A 21,223-nucleotide genomic window follows, 5' to 3' on the forward strand; every position below is an offset into this window, starting at 1 on the left:
AGAAACTGATGAAAAGAGATGAAAATTCTTCTGTGAGAATTTGGAAAATCATCAAACATTGTACATTAGTATGAATATGTTTAATTGGCTTGCTTTCTACTAATACTCAAAACTAGTTATACAGAAGGAATGGGGCCCTGGGGATTGAAGAAAGCTGCAGAAAGTTTAGAGCAACATGAGGAAAACATGTTTTGAGTTTCAAACTATTGACTTGCAAACAAACTTTTGGATTACAACCAACTTTCAAGCTCGGGAGTGCCTGGATTATATTAGAACAAAGGAAACACTGGCTAACAGGGGCTGGTGAGCTGAATTATTTATGTGATTTCAGATTTTGTTTCTTGTTAATCTACCTAAGTAATTAGTCTTATGTAATCAGAATGAAACCCAAGCCTAAATATAATTGTGGTTTATAAGTTCACACGGGCAATAGTGCACACTATTTTAGAGGCTAGGAGAACACAGGACAGGGAACTTGCAATTTCTGTTGAAATTTTATTTTAATTTTTTTGAGGCAGAGTCTCACTCTGTCATCCAGGCTAGAGTGCAGTGGTGTGATCTTGGCTCATTGCAACCTCTGCCTCCTCGGGTCAAGTGATTCTCATGCCTCAGCCTCCCAAGTAGCTGGGATTACAGGCATGCACCGCCATACACAGCTAATTTTTGTATTTTGACTACAGACAGCGTTTCACAGGGTTGCCCAGGCTGGTCTCAAACTCCTGACCTTTGGTGATCCACCTGCCTTGGACTCCCGAAGTGCTGGGATTACAGGCATGAGCCACCACATCCAGCCCTTCTGCTGAAATTTTAAATACAGATATTCCATTTCAATATTCCATTTTATAAGGAAATCTGCTTCCAGGAAACTTCTAAGTGGCTTTGGTGTCAGGTAAGATTTAGGAATACTGGGTTGGTGAACTCTGGACTGTTTTCTTATCAATGCCTAACAAAGAAACTTCCTGGGACTTCACTTAATGCTTAATAAATGAATAAATAAATTTCACTTAAATAGAAACTAAAAATTATTCCAAGTTATTCTGAAATTACTCAGGTTTAAATGACTTTTGGCCATTTCCTCAAATTGAACCTATCCTGAAAATACAAATATACCAACAATAAGGATATTCAAAGTAATGTCCTGAGACTTGGGAAACAAAACCCAAAGAGAAGTGCCCAGTGTTTTCTGACAAATGGCAGCATCCTTGGAACAGGTGTAATCTCCCAATTCCTTATTGTGAAGAGGCTGATACTTGCATGGATGTGCATTTTTTGGTGGGCTTGTTAAAAATAACATAATGTTACTTTTTTGAGTCAAGTATTGTATGGATTTCTCTAGTTCTAAATGCTTAGCAGTGACCTTTATGATGGATTAACAACATTTCTGATATTTTAGGCTCTCAGCTCAGAATTAATACTCAAAATTAATTTTTCTAATTTAGCAGTTGCATTAGATGTTCCGGTAAAACAAATAAATTCATAATTATGTGACCAGAACTTCAAAATAGGAGCTCCAACCTAATGCTTTGGGAAGAAGCAGCCCACTGGGACACCACGTTCAATTCCAAATGTGACATTTTTGAAGGGAAACACTCATTTTAGGTGTTTCTTCTGGATTATTTGCTTAGCAAATAATTCATCCTCACTGATTTACGTTCATACTTTAGGAAGCCATCTCCACACTGAGAGTTTCATATTGTCTCACAAATTTCCTAAGAAATGAATGACAAGAAGGCATATTTTGCCCCTACATTCCCATGTTCCAGTAAACTGAAGCAGAGAGCAATTCATCTGGGAATTTAATTCAGATTTTATGCCTTATATCAGTATCAGTATTTTACCAGTTATGCTGTGCTTCTTATAGAGAATAAATAACAAAAACACTTAGCTCGATTTAATCATTTCACAATGTTAACATATATCAGAACATCCCATTGTACCCCATAAATATATAATATGTACAATTATTATCTGTCAATTAAAAATAAAATTCATCCCAATTACCCTGATTTGATCGTTAAACATTATATGAATATATCAAAATATCACGTGTACCCCTAAAATATGGGTAACTATTATATATCAATACAAAATTAAAAAATATATGTATATTTAAAAACATTCAAGCATACCTTTTCCACATATGTGATTTAAATGATAATTCACTGTAAACTAGACATCTTTCTGGTAAATAAGTACATGACCCTCTTACAAGGTTTATATATTTGCACAACTTATTAATTAATTTATTCATTTTGAGACAGAGTCTCACTTTGTTGCCCAGGCTGAAGTGCAGTGGCGTGATCTCAGCTCACTGCAGCCTCCATTTCCTGGGTTCAATCAATTCTCCTGCCTCAGCCTCCCGAGTAGCTGGGATTACAGGTGCCTGCCACCACACGCAGCTAATTTTTGTATTTTTAGTAGAGATGGGGTTTTATTATGTTGGTCTGCCTGGTCTCAAACTCCTGACCTCAAGTGATCCACCCGCCTCAGCTTCCCAAAGTGTTGGAATTACAGGTGTGAGCCACCAGGTCCAGACTATTTCCACGACTTACATGAACATGCCCTCTGGGGTCATTCGTCCAGCTTGAATTAAATAGGCTCCAAATCGAAACCCTGCTGCATAGGCAAAATATATAAAGGCATGGCTGAATGCATAACAGCTTCCAATAATCTGTGCTTTCTTCGAGGTATTTCTGGAATGTACAAAATTTACCAAATAATGAGGCATGAATTATAGCAAGGTCAATTTAATAAATGTAGAGTAATAAATAGAGAGGACTTTGAAATGTTACAATTTAGTGGAAAGGCATTTTTCGAATGATTAAAGAGAAAGTGATTTTTTTTTTTTACTACTGAGAATTCTTTGAGAAAAGACAGATAATGTTATAATTCTTTTCTCTATAGTCATATACTCTCTAGTTCAGTGTAACAAATTTAACTTTATATGCTGTTAAATGAGTGGGCAAAGCCCGTGAAAGGATGGCTAGTGTAAGAGTTAGAGATTTGGTTTAGCAGTATTTAGAAGGATTTTCTAAGTCTCCATTATAATCTTTCATTAACAAAATAGAGGAAATTAAAGGGTGGTGCCAACTACAAGTATGAGTCCAAAAGAGTACAAAGCTATCTTTCTGATAAAGTAATATAAAAAGCATCACTAAGTCAATGTGATAAGGACTAGTTTAAAATTAAAAGTGTAAATGCATTTATTATGTATATATTCATATTTAAAATGTAAACCATTTTAGGGATTTAATGTAAAGGGCTGAGCTCTTTTCTCTTGCTGTGTCGCCTAGGCTGGAGTTGGAGTGTAATGGCATGATCTCAGCACACTGCAACCTCTGCCTCCCAGGTTCAAGTGATTCTCCTGCCTCAGCCTCTAAGTAGCTGGGACTACAAGTGTGCACCACCACACCTGGCTAATTTTTGCATTTTTAGTAGAGATGGGGTTTTACCATGTTGTCCAGGCTGGTCTCTAACTGTTGACCTTAAGTGATCCGCCCACCTCAGCCTCCCAAAGTGCTGGGATTAGAGGTGTGAGACACAGCGCCCGGCCTGCAATTTTATTTTCTTTCTTGCGTATGTTATTTCATTAATATTCTTTCAGGAAAATAAGAAAAATGTGCATACTTAGTAACAGACAGTTAATGGTAATGTGAGAGGACCTAAAATATTTATTCTAATTGCGCTTGCCTTCAATTCCTCTTCTAGTTTCTCTTGGTGAAGTCATATGAGAAATTATGACATGCCATTATTAGGAAAGACTCAAGAGCAAATGAATTAGCAGGCAAACCACTGGAGTCATTCAAGAGTACTGCCTTTACAGAACAAAATTAAGTTTTTGAAGTCAGTATGAATCTGTAATCACCTGTGTTGAGTCTGAAGCATCTCTTCATACATTTGCTCGAAGGCTTTTTCCCTTGTTAATGACACTATAGTACGTATATTCTCCACAGCTTCAGTTGCTATCTTATAAAACAGGACAATACAATATACAAATAAAATTAGTAATGGTTAATCTTTTCCATTTGTCAATTCTAGTCACTCACACTGGGGGACATATTAAGTATATCAAGTCAGTAAGTTTTCCTGACAAGTATTCTTAGCTTCCTTTCCTCCCAGAAAATAAGATAGAAAAATGACACTTTCGGATAATAAGCTTAAGGAAAATGTCTTATTGAGATTTAGTCTACTGATTTAAGTTTAGCCCCATTCAAGTTTATACTGAATTTCAATTTAAACTTGTTCCATAGACAGAAGAATAAAACATTAGTGCGCATTATGTTCACATGCAAAGGAGCTACCTACAAATTGTGAAACAATTCAAGTAAAAGATAGCAGAGGCTGGGCACAATGGCTCATGACTGTAATCCCAGTACTTTGGGAGGCCAAGGTGGGCAGATTACTTGAGGCTAGGAGTTTGAGACCAGCCTGGCCAACATGGTAAAACCCTGTCTCTACTAAAAATACAAAAATTAACCAGGTATGGTGGCACGTGCCAGTAATCCCAGCTACTCAGGAGGCTGAGGCATGAGAATCACTTGAACCTGGGAGGCGGAGGTTGCAGCGAGCTGAGATCATGCCACTGCACTCCAGCCTGGGCAAAAGAGTGAGACTTCTCTGTCTCCAAAAAAAAAAAAAAAAAAAAAAAAAGATAGCAGAGATAAAGTAATCACATAATTATTTTATTCTAGCAAATAATTAAAAATAGCAACCTAAAAGGACTCAGGAACATTACAGGAAAGTAACATGGCATGTGGTTATAAAATTCTTTATGAGATAAAGCCATTTCTCGTATTGGTATCTGTGGATGTAAAAAGATTTAATTCAAATGTGATGAATACTTCTCCACATTTATATAGTTTACAAAGAGAATGCATAATTACATGGGATTCAAAATGGAAGAGAGTTTTGGTTTAGAATAGCTTTTCGGACATGAGAACATGTGTTGGCTTGAAAGAGAAACTTCCTGTTTTCACATTCTGTTTCCAGATTGGCAGAGTGGACTGTGGGACAGAGAAGACCAGGTAGACATTTGGCCTTCTCTGAAGAATAACTTGCATTGCAGGAGGGAACTAGATTTCTGGACTGTGGTGAGGACACCAGGATTCTGCTCCCAATTTTGATGTTGGTTGTTTTAAATTCTCATTAATTTAAAAATGGACTTAAAGAAACCTCCATTTGTAACATTCTGTAGTATACGAAGAAAATGGATAAGAATGCTGAAAACTTGTTTGAGGAAAAACAAAAGGAATGAACATAAACAAATTTTGTGACAATTTTTCACAGTGGAGAAAGGATGAATGTTATTACAGACCCTTAGAAAATAGTCATTAAGAAAACTAATTAAGCTATTCAAAGTCTTTTTTTTTGTTTTCTTTTGAGATGGAGTCTTGCTCTGTTGCCCAGGCTGGAGTGCAGTGGCACGATCTTGGCTCACTGCAACCTCTGCCTCCCGACTTCAAGTGATTCTCCTGCCTCAGCCTCCTGAGTAGCTGGGATTGCAGGCGTGTGCCACCATACCTGTATTTTTAGTAGAGACAGGGTTTCACCATGTTTGTCAGGCTGGTCTCGAACTCCTGCCCTTGTGATCCACCTGCCTCAGCCTCCCAAAGTGTTGGGATTACAGGCGTAAGCCAGCGCACCCGGCCCATTCAAAGTCTTAAAAACTAAACATTTGATAATTTTTCCAAATCTACACACGCAACTGAAGAAGGACCGATACATTTTATTAGTCTATGCTCTAAATTGATGTTTGGTAAATTGACTTATTAAAAGCCATAGGGAAATGCCTCCAATTACCTATTTGATTAGAGTTGTTTGTTGTATAGTCTGAGGTTGCTCTAATGATATGTAAAGGAAAAATCAAAGGGCACATATACAACAAAAGCTCATGACATAAAAAATAAGATGAGGAAAACATAATTAGGCCTCATTAATTTGGAAATTGTGTAAATTATTGCAATGTTTAAATTAGACAAGGAGGTCTAAACAACTGTTTACTGTCTCTGAGGCAAATATTTGCTAGGTAGTTCAGACTACACAGCACAAGCAAACAATCCAAGGGTCCTTATCTTGTGCAAGAAAGGTGGAAAGGTCTAAGGCTCAGGCAAATGAGATTACAGTGAGTCATGTGCTTGGCATCCCTATTCATGAATATGTATGATATTTATGCTATGCCAGTTGGGACACATTCACCATGATACAGACTATAAAGGATATTAACATCATTTTGCTATTCAGAGGATGTGTACACCAGTGTGGCCAAGAGCTCTGAAATGGTATTAGGAGAGGAACGCCTTTTTTTTTTTTTTTTGAGACAGAGCCATGCTCTGTTGCCCAGGTTGGAGTGCAGTGGCGCAATCTCAGCTCACTGCAACCTCCTCCTCCTGGATTCAAGTGATTCTCCTGCCTCAGCCTCCCAAGTAACTGGTATTACAGGCACGCACCACCATGCCCGGCTACTTTTTTGTATTTTTAGTAGAGACGGGGTTTCATTATGTTGGCCAGGCTGGTTTCAAACTCCTGACCTCAAGAGATCCGCCCGTCTTGGCCTCCCAAAGTTCTGGGATTACAGGTGTGAGGAACATCTTAGAGACCTGGATGTAGAGTCAACAGAAGACTCCTTGTTTACAACGATTCAGCTGCTAAAGGGCTGTCATGAAAAACAGATTTTGGACCTCTACCAAGATGAAAGCCAAGAAGAGTAAGATAGAAGTCCACCAATAAATAAATAAATAAATAAATAAATAAGACAAGAAAAAAAGAAAGAAAAGGAAAAGAACTGCCTACCACCCAAGACTATCCAAGTACAGGCAGCCTGGGAAAGTAATGTACTACCTGCCACGGGAGGAAAAGGGGGTAGGAGATGGGGATGGACACTTGACAGGGATGTTGTGCAAGGGACTCCTACTTCAGGTTAATGGTTGGGTCAGATGATGTCTCTTTCAATTCTTAGGTGTTATGATGCCACAATAATGTTTCCTTCAGTCTCTAATATAATAATTATTTGTATGAATATGGTTGATCCTAAGAAGCTTAAATACCTGTATGTCCAGGCATTTTCCAAATGATTAAGTAAATTGGTCATTTATGGTCCTGTCTCTAAAGCCTTTTTTTATATGTTATCAATATCAGTGCATGGCCTTGCATTCAGTAACTGCTGCATTGCCTGTTTGTTTTGAAAAATAAAATATTCAGAAGAATTGCTCAAGAAAATTTGATTATTCAATGACCAGAAAATGGGGAATGATGATGTTTGAAAACTTCCCCGGTAATAATGGCTGACATTAGTAAGTGCTTACTGTCTTCCAGACACTGTTCTAAGTGTTTTGCATATAGTAACATTGTGTTTTGTGCAATATTCACAAAAATTTGTAAGTGAATACTCGTATTATTCCCACTTTGCAGATGAGAAACCTGAAGTCTACAGAGGTTGACATAACTTGCTCATGTCACACGTTTGTTAGGATAGAATCTGGATTCTAACTCAGCTAATTAGACTCAAGAGCCTGTGCTCTAAATCGTGTACCCTATTGCTATAACATATCTACCTTCTATCCTAAATTGGTCTGTATGCATTTCTCTCTCTATACATATCACTTTACAGATCCCTAAGAGATGAAGTTAATATATCATAAAGATGGTTAACACATCATATAGTTAACATATCATAAAGTTCTGACTGTTTTTCTCTTTAAATATTTCGATGGTGATAACAGTCTTCATTTTACCTTTCCAGCGTGTTTAAGTTCTTGCTTATCTTTGTTGGCAAATCCAGTCATTGCTGCAGTTTCAATCATTCCTGTCATGGCAAGTACTGGAGCAATACTCAGAATCAGGAGTGTCATCTCCCATCCATATATAAAGGAAATGATAACTGAAAGTCCCATGTTAGTTGCATTTTGTGTTAAGACGCCAATCCTGGAACCTGTTGCCTATAATCAGATATAATTTGGGGGAAAAAACTCAATTAACTTTACATTTACAAGAGTTCCTATTATAGTTCCTTGCAAAACAAGGTAGACTTTTAAAAAAAAGAATTTATACTTAAATTTATGCCTTGAATTTATACTTTGAGATTAAATAAGATACATATTTTTATTTATTTACTTATTTTGTTTTTTTTCCGAGATGGAGTCCCACTCTGTCACCCAGGCTGGAGTGCAGTGGCGCAATCTCGGCTCACTGCAACCTCCGACTCCCGGGTTGAAGCGATTCTCTTGCCTCAGCCTCCGGAGTAGCTGGGATTACAGGCGCCCGCCACCAAGCCCGGCTAATTTTTTGGTATTTTTAGTAGAGATGGGGTTTTGCCATGTTGGCCAAACTGGTCTCAAACTCCTGACCTCAGGTGATCTGCCTGCCTCAAAATGCCCTAAACTAAGGAAATATTATACTTTATTTTTATGTCTTGATGTCCAATATTGAGATGTCCAAATGAACTGGATTTTAGTTTAGTGGAATACCATAGAAGACTGTATAGAAGCATGATAGGAACAGACAATCTGAAATTAAATACTACCTCCTTAAAGGGAGACTTTTATGTTGCTCTGAGACCTCTCCTTAAATAGTTTAACAGGATTTTACAGCCCAGTGCAAGTTGAGTGTGTTGAAAGCTGAAGTTACAGGATTTCCTTTGTCTTCTCAATGATAGATACATACCCACACTCTTCTTGTTTCATTACACCCAAACACCCAGCAATAATAAAACAACTCATTTGTGCATAAACATAGATACTAACACCCTGCCACCTCTTCAACCCTAACTTACAGATGAGTTCTTGGTAATAAAGCTGATGTTTGAAAATGACAGAATCATAGTTACTATTAACAAAAAACTAAAGAAAGAGTCTATCTTTAGTTAAGCATTTTTTACTATTTCCTATTTATAAAGTTGTAATCACATTTGCTAGGAATTTTATAGAAAATCAGTATTTTAATAAATAATAGCATTAAAGTACCAGTTTTACATACATGCATAACCGACACGTACTTAAAATTTAAGTATTTGGAAAAGATGGCTTGAAGTATGCATATAAATTATTTTAGAAGGTTTTACATATTCTACTTCATGGAGAGTAAAAAGGGAGAGAATGCTATACTTTAGCTTAAGTATTTACTACAATAGAATCTAAATCACCTTCAAAAATGTTCTAAAGTGAATTATTAACTTCTATTTGAATGGAAAAAATTTGCATTATGGAACCTGTAAAAATGAGATTTTTGTGTATTTTTTGTACATTTACCTTTCACACAAATTATCTCTTTCTATTAGTGAAGATATTATAATCATGCAAGCAATAACTCATGCCGTCTGACTCAGTGCTTTTTGGAGCATGAAGCTTTGTGTTGGAGAGGCAAGAGTTGCTATGGAAAGGAAACCAACATGGACAGGAAACAGTAGGGCAGAGGGGAAGACACACTAAAAGTGGGCCAAAATAGGAGAAAGGTCAAAAATCAACAGTAACCATGATTCTCATATTATAGTTGGAGCTAATATATAAAGGTACTCAAAAACTAGCCAACTTTAACTAGGCACTAAATAACCACTTTACCTTTACCATCTTATTTAATCTCATAACAATGCAAAGAGATGGATACTATCACTAGTCCCGCACGATAGATGAGGAAACAAAAGTAGTCAGACAAAATAACCTGCCCACAGCCATACGCTTGTAACTGGAGGATAAAGAACTCTTTGTTCCCTGAATCACTTGGGATTAAGTGGCTAGCCTGATACTCTATCATCCCTGCATACTTAGAGATGATGTTTCATAAACAAGAACATTCTCTCTCTTATCTAAAATACCACGATCAAAATCAGGAAATTACATAACTATCGTTTAATGCTTAGACTTCCTTCAAGTTTTATCAATTGTCTCAATAATGTATTTTATAGTGAAAGGATATCTACATTGGAATCACACATTTCATTTAGGTGTCAGGCCTCTTTAGTCTCCTTTACTGTGGAATAATTCTTCATTCTTAACTTGATGTTCATGACCTTGACTTTTTTGAAGATCGCGAGCCAGGTATCTGGTAGAATATTTCTCAATTTTAGCTTATCGGATATTTCCTCACAATTAGATTCAGATTATGCATCTTTGGTAAGAATCTTAGAGAAGTGATGCTGTGTTCTTCTCATTGCATCCTATCAAGTGGCACGCAGTTTTGATTGGTCCCATTCCAGGCATTGTTCACTTATAATAATTAATTAAGATGGTTTCTTCCAGGTTTCTCCGCTATGAAGTTGTTCTTTCTCCCTTTGTAATTGATAAATGTTTTGAGGCACTTTGAAGCTATGTCAAAATCCAATTTCTCATCAGACTTTCAACTTATTTATTGTAGTATGAACTAATGACTTCTAAATTTCTTCAGTTGTTTATAACCTGTTACTATAATCATTTATTTGGACTCAAATTATCCCAGATGTAGCCAGTGGAAGTCCCTTCACGTTGGCTTTGTCCTTTGACATATACCTATCAGTTTTGGAATATGTCCTTACTTTCTGACACAAAATGATTTTCCAGTTTCATCTTGTACTGTCTCTGCCCTACTTTTGGAATTAGGCATTTCTCCAAAGATCCCTGGGTTCTTTTAGTGGAGAATTTTATTTAGCAGTCAAGATATGGTGCTGGTTGTACTCATTATTACTAGAACGTCAGTGGTCAAACTAGAGAATGTGCGTGTGTGTGTGTGTGTGTGTGTGTGTATTGATAGGTACAAGCACACATTTACATCTATATTTGTTTCTCTATATTTCTTGAAACTCATGAGTCATATCAATACCTCCACTTCCAAGTCAACATTGTAAGGTTATTTCCAGTTTTCTCCTTTTCCATATTTGTTATCCCCCTCTTCACAAGGGAGAGAACTGGCTCCCATTGTCTTTAATAGATTGATCTATGTGATTAATCTCTCCGTGGGTAACCCATCTGCTCTCATGTCTCCTGCCTCTTCCCTGCACAGACACCCTCCTCACTCTGCTCTGGCTCTGGTTCCCTGCACTGGGCTGCCACCACACTGGGTGTCATAATATCGGGGCTGCAAACCCCAGCCCTACCCCTTTCCCACACTGACGGAAGGCCAGCACTCTTAGCCACTCTATCATAGTAGTGTTGAGTTGAATGATTAAGGATATTCATTAAAGTGTATACTTTGGATATGATTTCTCTCATTCCCATTTTTGCACATTATAAATTGGTTTCACTCAGTAAAGATCTAAGAGGTAATATCAAGATAGAAAAGGAGTTGGAAACATCATAGTATGAGGTAAAATAAATTTTTAAAATACCTTCAAATATGTAGAATTATCTTTATAACTTTTATAAGAACTACACATCTTATGGATCATCTTTCAGTGGGATGTATGATACTTAAGCAATAAGCTGAAACATTAAGTTCTTTAGTGCCGGGATTAAAAAAAAATGAGGGCCCCTATTTACCTGAAAAGACAGGTAGAATCAACCACAGTTTGAAATATATTTTTTGTTCTGATCATGAAAACACGATCGTTAGAAAAAGCTGAGATAAAGTTAAAATCTACATGCTTCTAGACACAAATACTTATACATATTCAGATTTGGTTTATTATGTGCATGCAGTTTTGTATCCTGATTTAATCCTTGTACATTATACTGCAATCATTAAATATTCTCCAAAAATATTTCGATTGCCTTCAATTTGGGTTGCTTTCGTTATTAAAAATAAAGATGTAATGAACATCTTTGTGAAAAATCTTTGTTCTCATTTACACCTACTTACACTCAAATGCCCTACTGTTAAATTTCTAACTGGAATTACACCTTTAAAGGTGTAATTCTCCCAACTTGAAGGGACTTCCACTGGCTACATCTGGGATAATTTGAGTCAAAATAAATGATTGTAGTAACAGGTTATAAACCACTGAAGAAATTTAAAAAGAGTATATATATACTCTTACATTCTTGATGAGTATTGCCAAATTGCTACCCTAAAAGATTACATCAGTTTTCACCAAACTGTAAAAAAAATTAGCATCTTCATTAAAAAATAACAATAACAAATCCTCCCTCCCCCCCCAGGGCTCTGCCTAATTCCTAAAAAACTTTGTGGTTTCAGTTTCAAGACTGTATCTGGTGATGACTCAACCATTTTCCAATTTCTCACTAAAACGTCTAAGAAAATTTCAAAAAAGTAAAAACACACAACAGCAAACACTCAAAAAACTATGAAATACTGAAAACTAAGATGGACAGTAGCCTGGTTAAGTGTTTAAGGGTATGATACACTAACTCTAAGAACCATGGGCCTAAATGGGGATGCCATTTAGCACATAATGCTGACTTACACTTCATCCCCTGGAAGTTTAAGGATAAAAGAGATAAATGGTGATGTATGTTATAGGCTAAATTGTGTCCCTCCCACCCTACATTTATATGTTTAGGTCTAACCTCCAGTTCATCAGAATGTTACTGTATTCGGGCCGGGCGCGGTGGCTCACGCCTGTAATTCCAGCCCTTTGGGAGGCCGAGGCGGGCTGGTCATGAGGTCAGGAAATCAAGACCATCCTGGCTAACACGGTGAAACTCCATCTCTACTAAAAAAAAATACAAAAAAATTAGCCGGGCGTGGTGGCGGGCGCCTGTAGTCCCAGCTACTCAGGAGGCTGAGGCAGGAGAATGGCGTGAACCCGGGAGGCGGAGCTTGCAGTGAGCCGAGATCACGCCACTCCACTCCAGCTTGGGCGACAGAGCTAGACTCTGTCTCAAAAAAAAAAAAAAAAAAAAAAAAAAAAGAATATTACTGTATTTGGAGATAAGGTAATTATAAATAAATAAATTATAGATACAGGGGTAATTAAGTTAAAGTGAAGTCTTTAAGGTAGGCTCTAATCTAACCTGATTGGTATTCTTATAAGAAGAGGAAATTTGGGCCAGGCGCGGTGGCTTGCGCCTGTAATCCCAGCACTTTGGGAGGCCGAGGTAGGCAGATCACGAGGTCAGGAGTTTGAGACCAGCTTAATCAACATGGTGAAACCTCGTCTCTACTAAAAATAAATTAGCAGGGCATGGTGGTGTGTGTCTGTAATCCCAGCTACTCAGGATGCTGAGGCAGGAGAATCGCTTGAACCCGGAAGGCGGAGGTTGCAGTGAGCCAACATAACGCCACTGCACTCCAGCCTGGGAGACAGAGCAAAAGTCAGTCTCAAAAAAAAAAAAAAAAAAAAAAAAGAAGAGGAAATCTGGACACAGCAGACACTGCACACACAGAGAAGATCCTGTGAGGTCGCATAGAAGACAGCCAACTACAAGGCCCTCGGAGTAAAACCCAATCGTGCCGACATCTTGCTCTTCGGCTTCTAGCTTCCAGAACTGTAAGGAAATGAATGTCTGTTGTTGCAGCCCCCTAGTCTGTGGTCCTTTGTTATGGAAGCCCGAGCTGACTAACACACTGTCCTTGCTCCTCTGCCTCCCACCCCCACCGTAAGTTTCAGAGTCATATGGACTAGACAATGGGTGAGATGCTGCGGACTTTAAGTTATTGGCATTGTTGGAGGCCTTCCATGTCTTTCCTTAAATACTAAATTCTCCTGGTGCGGGGTCATCTCAAGCTCCAGATAGGAGGACCAATCTGGAGTGTGGCGTTCAGGTCGGGGACGTGCTTGTAAGCCTGGGCCTTGTCGGTAGGTGTGTGGCCATCTAAGCCTTGGGGCTGGAGGAGATCGCTGGGGAATCGAGTAGATGGCAAAAGGAGATTCCCTAAGGCTTTGCTGGGATTCGGCACTCTTTAGAATTCCCAAGGGAAAGCTGTATTGGTAACAGGCTGTAGGGTTCAGCCCTCCCCCACTTTGCTTTTCTGAATGAACCCCTAGATTGTCCAGTTTCTCTTCTAGGGAAATGACAAGAGCTCCTGTTTTCAAATTTTGTTGCTTTTCCTGACTGTAAAGCTGACCTTAAGAATAACTTTTCCTCTTTTCCAGGCCCATTCCTCTCCCTACTATGGTCTTTTGAATTGAATACATGTCCCCACAATTCATCTTTAATGTTTATTAATGCATATAAGTGTGTCCATGAAAACTATATGGTAATGCTTTTGTATTTATCCCTTAAAATGTCCACTAAAGTACTGTGTTTAAAATCTGGGGTACAATAAAAAAAAATTGTCTTTGCCCTTGATTCCTGGAAAGTGCTCCTAAAAAAATACTAAATGCTCCTATAGCTACATAAAATTTACATATATTGTGATGTGCAAAAATACTAAATGCTCCTATAGCTACATAAAATTTATATATATTGTGATGTGCAATCATTGGAGCTATTTTTTAAAATTATAATTATGTTTTGTTGAGAGTAAGATATTCGTTGTTCTTTAAATATAAAATTTATTTTATCTAAATATTACCAAGAATTACTTGTCATCAATTACTTGATAGGGGGTTATGTTTTGTAGGCCTTGATACATGTGTTAATTTCCACATGGTAGTTTCTTTTAATATTTTGAAGCCAATGATTTTCACTTTTTTGGATTTCAATACTTGGCACAGTACCTATATTGTTGAAAGGATAAAGCATATCCACTGGGGCAGTTATTCTTTTCTGTTTGGATATTTCCTATTAGGTAACCATAATATAGTTCCTGATTTCTCATTACCATCTGTTGTTTGTGTTCGATTAGCTTTAAAGATTATAGCTCAGCTGGGCACGGTGGCTCACACCTGTAATCCCAGCACTTTGGGAGGCCCAGGTGGGAGGATCACCTGAGGTCAGGAGTTCGATACCAGCCTGACCAACGTGGTGAAACCCCGTCTCTACTAAAAATACAAAAATTAGCTGGGCATGGTGGTGGGCGCCTGTAGTCCCAGCTACTTGAGAGGCTGAGGCAGGAGAATCGCTTGAACCCAGGAGGTGGAGGTTGCAGTGAGACGAGATAGTGCCACTGCACTCCAGCCTGGGTGACAGAGCGAGACTCCGTCTCAAAAAAAAAAAAAAAAAAAAAAAAGATTATAGCTTGCTCTAGGCTGGGTGTGGTGGCTCATACCTATAATCCCAGCACTTTGGGAGGCCCAAGTGGGAGGATCACTTGAGCCCAGGAGTTCAAGACCAGCCTGGGCAACCAAGCAAGACTCTGTCTCTACATAAAAATGAAAAAATTAGCCAGGCACAGTGGTGTGCACCTGTATTTCCAGCTACTTGGGAGGCTGAGGTGGGAGCATCCCTTCAGCCCAAGAGTTTGAGGTTGCAGTGAACTAGGATCATGCAACTGCACTCTAGCTTGGGTGACAGAGTGAGACCCTGTTTCTCTCTCTCTCTCACACACACACACATGCATGCACACACACACACACACATACACCATGCATTCCACCTGTAGACATTAAAGCAAAAGGAAATGAAGTAAAGAGTAGAGGCCGTGCGCGGCAGCTCACACCTGTAATCCTAGCATTTTGGGAGGCTGAGGCGGGTGGATCACCTGAGGTCAGGAGTTCAAAACCAGCCTGGCCAACATGGTGAAACACCATTTCTACTAAAAATACAAAAAAATTAACTGGGCGTGATGGCAGGCTCCTGTAATCTGGCAACTTAAGAGGCTGAGGCAGGAGAATTACCTGAACCCGGGAGGTGGAGGTTGCAGTGAGTCGAGATCACGCCACTGCACTCCAGCTTGGGCAACAGAACGAGAACCTGTCTCAAAATAAATAAATAAAAGGAATAGAAAATAAGAAAAGTAAAGACAAAAAGCATGCTGAGCATTGTAGTTTTCATGTATAAGCTTAGGTAGTGTATTAGGGAAAGAAGTAGAAATACTTCACAGAGCCACACTAGACAAATATTTGAGAGTCATGTCACTTAAAGTTTGTCTAAGGACTGTACACACCAACCTAATTTCTAAAAATATCCAAGAGTGAACTTGACAGATTTTTGATGAGACAGGCTTCTCTATTTGAGTTTTTTGTTTGGGACACAAGAACTTTCTAGAAGTGGCTTGTACTTGCATATCTTTGCTTGCTTAATAAGCTTGTATTTTCCATTCTTGTGTTAATCTGCTGCTGGAAAATAGAATTATATCCTTTCTACAGTTCATTTTAGTTTAAATTACCACAAACGTATTGAAATGTTCAGTCAGTGCAACCGAGAACAAGCCACAAAGCCTGCTTTTCGGTGGTGGTGGCACAATGAGAAAGATCTGAATATATTTCTTCTGTTCCAAGAAGAATAAACAGAAAATGAGAGACTCTTGGCCTCGAGGAGTACTACAAGAACTGAAGGAAAATGGAATGCGGTCTTAGAGACCCAGAAAAATAGTGTACCTCTGGAAAGAATTTAAAACTGGAATCGGAAGAAATTTAATTAAACTTTCTTAGATTCTTAAGCAAGAAGCACAAAAACACAGTTTTTTTGAAATTAAGAACAAAACATCTTGTTTAATTCTTGAGATAACAATTATTTATGGAGTGTCTACTATGTCTTAGGTACTGTGCTACATGTGGGGAATATCACTTTGGTAAGAAAATTATAAAAGGAAGGAAACTCAGTATGCAATTGTAGAAATGAAATTCCATATGGTAGGATTTCTGCTTCTGGCCAAAATGGAGTAACAAGGATTTATCCTCTCATCTAAAACCAAGCAAAAAACAGACAAAATACGTGAACCAGTGGTTTTCAAGACACTGAACATAAGGCAACCAAGGGCAGAGGTGGCAAACAAACAAGGTGAACCCTGTGGTTTCTCTGGCTCACTCCCTTGAAAGAGTTTCCAGGTGGCAATGCAAAGAGCCCAACAAACTCTGAGTTGAGTAGACAAAGCTGAGACTCTCAGGAATCTAAGTTAGCTAGTGTTTGCAGCATAGAATACTAGAGAAGACAGAGATTCACAAAATGATAAATGGAGATATCTGCAGAGGGTCCTTCTTGAGTATTCAGCTGAGCAGTGCATACATGTCAGGACTGGGATTAGTGCCTGGTAACAGCAGCCAGACTGGAAAACCTTCTGAGTCACAGGACACTAGGTAGAGTATGTGGAAGGCTTTTGCCTTTGTAGTAGGCTCCACTCCTGCTTGACAAACCTTAAAACCAAGAACCAAAAAGATCAAACTATTCCCAGGTAACTTAACTGTATCCCACAACAAAACTCAAGAATATTTATAGAAATGTAAAAATATCCAGCACCAAAAATTTTAAATTCACAATGTGTAGTAGCATCCAGTCAGAAATTGGCAGGGGACTGGGCATGGTGGCTCACACCTGTAATCCCAGCACTTTGGGAGGCTAAGGTGGGAGGATCACTTGAACTCAGGAGTTCAAGACCAGCCTGGACAACAAAGTGAGACCCTGTCTCTACAAAAATAAAAAAAATTAGCTGAGTGTGGTGCTGTGTACTTCTCATTTCAGCTGCATGGAAAGCTGAGGCAGGAGGATTGCTTGAGCCTGCTCCCAAGTCAAGGATACAGTGAACTGTGTTCATGCCACTGCCCTTGAGCCAGGGTAACAAAACGAGACCCTGTCTGAAAAAAAAAAAAAAAATTCCCAGGTATGCAAAGTAGCAAAATAAGACCTATGATAAGGATAAAAATGAATCAATGGACACCAATCCAGAATTGACAAAATGTTAGATATGCCACATGATCTCATTTATATGTAGAATCTAAAAAAGCCAAACTCATAGAGACAGAGAGTAAAATCATGGTTTCTAGGAGATGGGGATTCAGGGGGTTGAGAAGATGTTGGTGAAAGGACACACAGTTTCAATGAGGAGGAATAAGTTTAAGAGATCTATTGTATATCGTGGTAACTATAATTAATAATAATATATTGTAAACTTGAAAATTACCAAGAAAGTAGATTTTAAGTGTTCTCACCACACAAAAAATAAGTATGTGAAATAATGCATATGTTAAATAGCTTAATTTATCCATTTCATAGAGACTACATATATAAAACATCATTTTTATAACCTAAGCATATAAAAGTTTTGCTTATCAACTTAGAAAGCTACTAGCAATGTATATACTACATATTAGAATAGTTAAGAGATAAGGAAGATATAAAAAAGATCCATATTAAAATTCTAAAAATAAAAAATATGTCTGAGATGAGAAATATATATGATAGGATCAATAGCAGATTAAATATTGAAGAAGAAAAGATCATTGGTTTTGAAGACATAGCAATAGAAACTATTCAAAATAAATGCAGAAAAAAATGAACAAAGCATTGGTGAGCTGTGGTAAAACTTCAGGCAGCCTAATATATGTAGAATTAGAGTCCTTGAAGGAGTGGTGAGACTAGAAAGACAGAAAAAAATACTTGGATAAATAATGGTCAATACAGTTTTAAAATTTGGTGAAAACTATAAGCCCATAAATCTAAGAATTTCAGTGAACTTCAAGCATAAGAAATAAGTAGGAAGCTGTATCAAAACCCATCACAATTGCATTTCAAAGTTAGTGATAAAGAGAGCATCTTAAAAGCAAAGGAAGAAATATACATTATGTTCAGAGGAAAAAAGATAAGAATAATGACAAATTCTTCATTGAAAAAAATCAAGTGAGAAGACAGTAGAGCAATATCTCAATATCTTTTTCTTTTTTTTTTTTTTTTTGACAGCGTCTCGCCGTGTCACCCAGGCTGGAGTGGGACTACAGGTGCCTGCCACCATGCCTGGCTAATTTTTTTGTATTTTTTAGTAGAGATGGGGTTTCACCGTGTTAGCCAGGATGGTCTCGATTTCCTGACCTCGTGGTCCACCTGCCTCAGCCTCCCAAAGTGCTGGGATTACAGGCATGAGTCACCGTGCCCAGCTGAGCAATATTAATAGAAAGAAAGAAAGAAAAAGAGAAGAAAGAAAGAAAAAGAAAGAAAGAAAGAGAAAGAAAGAAAGAAAGGGAGAAAGAGAAAAACTAGGCTGGGTGCAGTGGCTCACACCCATAATCCCAGCACTTTAGGAGGCTGAGGTGGGCAGCTCACTTGAGCCCAGGAGTTCAAAACTAGCTTGAGCAACATGGTGAAACCCTGTATCTACAAAAAATTAACTGGACATGGTGGCATGTGCCCAGAGTCCCAGCTACTCAGGAGGCTGAAGTGGGAGGATCACCTGAGCCTGGTAGGTCAAGGCTGCAATGAGTAGTGATCACACCACTGCACTCCAGCCTGGATAACAGAGTGAGACCGTGTCTCAAAAAAAGAAAGAAAGAAGGAATGAAAAGAAAAACCTGTCAACCTCAAATTTCATAACCGGTGGAAATATATTTCAAAATAATTAAGGTGAAATAAAGACTTTTCAGGCATAAAAAACCTGAAATAGTCACTATCAAGCTTAACGCTATAAGAAAGGTGAAAAAAAGACCTAGATGCAGAAGGAAAATGATACCAATGGAAATAGGTACCTAGAATAAGGAAGGAAGAGACCAGAAATGTTAGCTACATAAGTAAATACATAGGACTTTACATATTTATTTAAAATTCTTTAATAAAAGTTGATTATTAAGCAAAAATAATTACAATGTAGTATGGGTTTATTACATATATAGAAGGAGACTGTATGACAACAATAGCAAAAGATTTGGAGGGGAAAATGGAAGTACTGCACTATTTCAAGTTTCTTATGCTGTAAGTTGACATCCATATTGCTTGAAGGTAGACTGTGATAAGTTAAAGATGGGTACTATAAAGCCTAAAGTAACCACTAGAATAACAAAACAAAACATTATACTTAGCAATATCACTTTCTTTACTCCTCCAAAAAGAGACGAAATAGAATACTAAAAAATTTTAATCCAAAAGAAGGCAGAAAAATAGGAAAACTGCAAAGAACATACGGAATAAAGAGCAAATTGCAAAATGAGAGACTTAAACCTAATCATATTGATAACCACATTAAATGAAAATGGTCTGAATATCCCATTCAGATATTCAAAGAGATTTATATGCTGCCTATGAGAATCACACTCTAAATACAGACACACAAATAGAATAAAAGTACAAGGGCATAGTTCATATGGATTTCTTCTTTTGTAAAATGCCACTTGAAGTTCTTTTGTGGATTTTTTATTGCGTGGGTTGACAAACTATAGATTACAGGCCAAATCTGACCCTCTATCTGCTTTTATATTGTCCGTAAGGTAAGAATGTTTTTTGTATTTTTTTAATGGTTAGGAAAAAATCAAGAGAAGAATAATATTTTGCATCATGTAAAAGTGGTGTGCAATTCAAACTTCAGTGTCTGTAAATAAAGTTTTATTGGAACACAGTCATGCCCTTTTTTTTTTTTTTTTTTTTGAGACGGAGTTTCACTCTTGTTGCCCAGGCTGGAGTGCAATGGCACGATCTCAGCTCACTGCAACCTCTGCCTCCCGGGTTCAAACAATTTTCCTGCCTCAGCCTCCCAAGTAGCTGGGATTATAGATGCCCGCCACTATGCCCACCTAATTTTTGTATTTTTAGTAGAGAGAGGGTCTCGCCATGTTGGCCAGGCTGGTCTTGAACTCCCGACCCCGGGTGATCCACCTGCCTCGGTCTCCCAAAGTGCTGGGTGCTGGGATTACAGGCGTGAGCCACTGCGCCTGGCTACCTATTTTTTTGTTTGTTTGTTTTTTGTTTTTTTTTTTTTTTTTAGACAGAGTCTTGCTCTGTCGCCCAGGCTGGAGTGCAGTGGCATGGTCTCGGCCTCCACCTCCCGGTTTAAGCGATTCTCTTCCTTCAGCCTCCTGAGTGGCTGTGATTATAGGCACCCACCACCACGCCCAGCTAATTTTTGTGGTTTGAGTAGAGACAGGGTTTCACCATGTTGGCCAGCCTGGTGTCAAACACCTCAGGTGGTCTGCCCACCTTGTCCTCCCAGAGTGCTGGGATTACAGGTGTGAGCCACCTTGCCCAGCCTTATCTTAACGAACTGGCTGACTGTCATGTTTACCTATTGTTTAGGCTGTCTTAGGTTATAGTGATGGTAGCTGCTAGAGAAACCATATGTGCCACCCTCATCACTTTACCCTACTGCTCAGCATGCTACAAATCTCAGTGATGCAGTTAGAATTTGAGAGCATGTTGAGTTTTGCTGTACTGTTAAACTTTATCCTAGTTTTTAAAAATACCATTGCATACCCATCATCTCAAAACAGAAAATAAGAGAAATGTGGACTTTCAATGCCATGTTTTTAAGGAACGGTGGGCTGTGAGTTATTTTGTATTCAAATTAGATGCCACAGCATTGTGTTTTTTATGCTATGAGACTAAATAGTGCTGAAAAATAC

The 21,223-nt window shown here is 38.2% G+C and overlaps 1 protein-coding gene across 1 annotated transcript in view; it reads right to left on the reverse strand.

Annotated features, from left to right (window-relative positions):
* Positions 1 to 21,223, reverse strand: part of ABCB5 (ATP binding cassette subfamily B member 5) — a 145,779-nt gene that overhangs the window by 25,968 nt on the left and 98,588 nt on the right. The window contains exons 21-23 of the mRNA XM_054495454.1: positions 7,731 to 7,934; positions 3,866 to 3,966; positions 2,553 to 2,693 (exon numbers count right to left, since the gene is read on the reverse strand). Of these exons, the coding sequence (XP_054351429.1) occupies positions 2,553 to 2,693; positions 3,866 to 3,966; positions 7,731 to 7,934 (446 nt within the window). The remainder of the gene's footprint in view (positions 1 to 2,552; positions 2,694 to 3,865; positions 3,967 to 7,730; positions 7,935 to 21,223) is intronic.

Source organism: Pongo pygmaeus, chromosome 6, assembly GCF_028885625.2.
Source record: "Pongo pygmaeus isolate AG05252 chromosome 6, NHGRI_mPonPyg2-v2.0_pri, whole genome shotgun sequence".
NCBI lineage: Eukaryota > Metazoa > Chordata > Mammalia > Primates > Hominidae > Pongo > Pongo pygmaeus.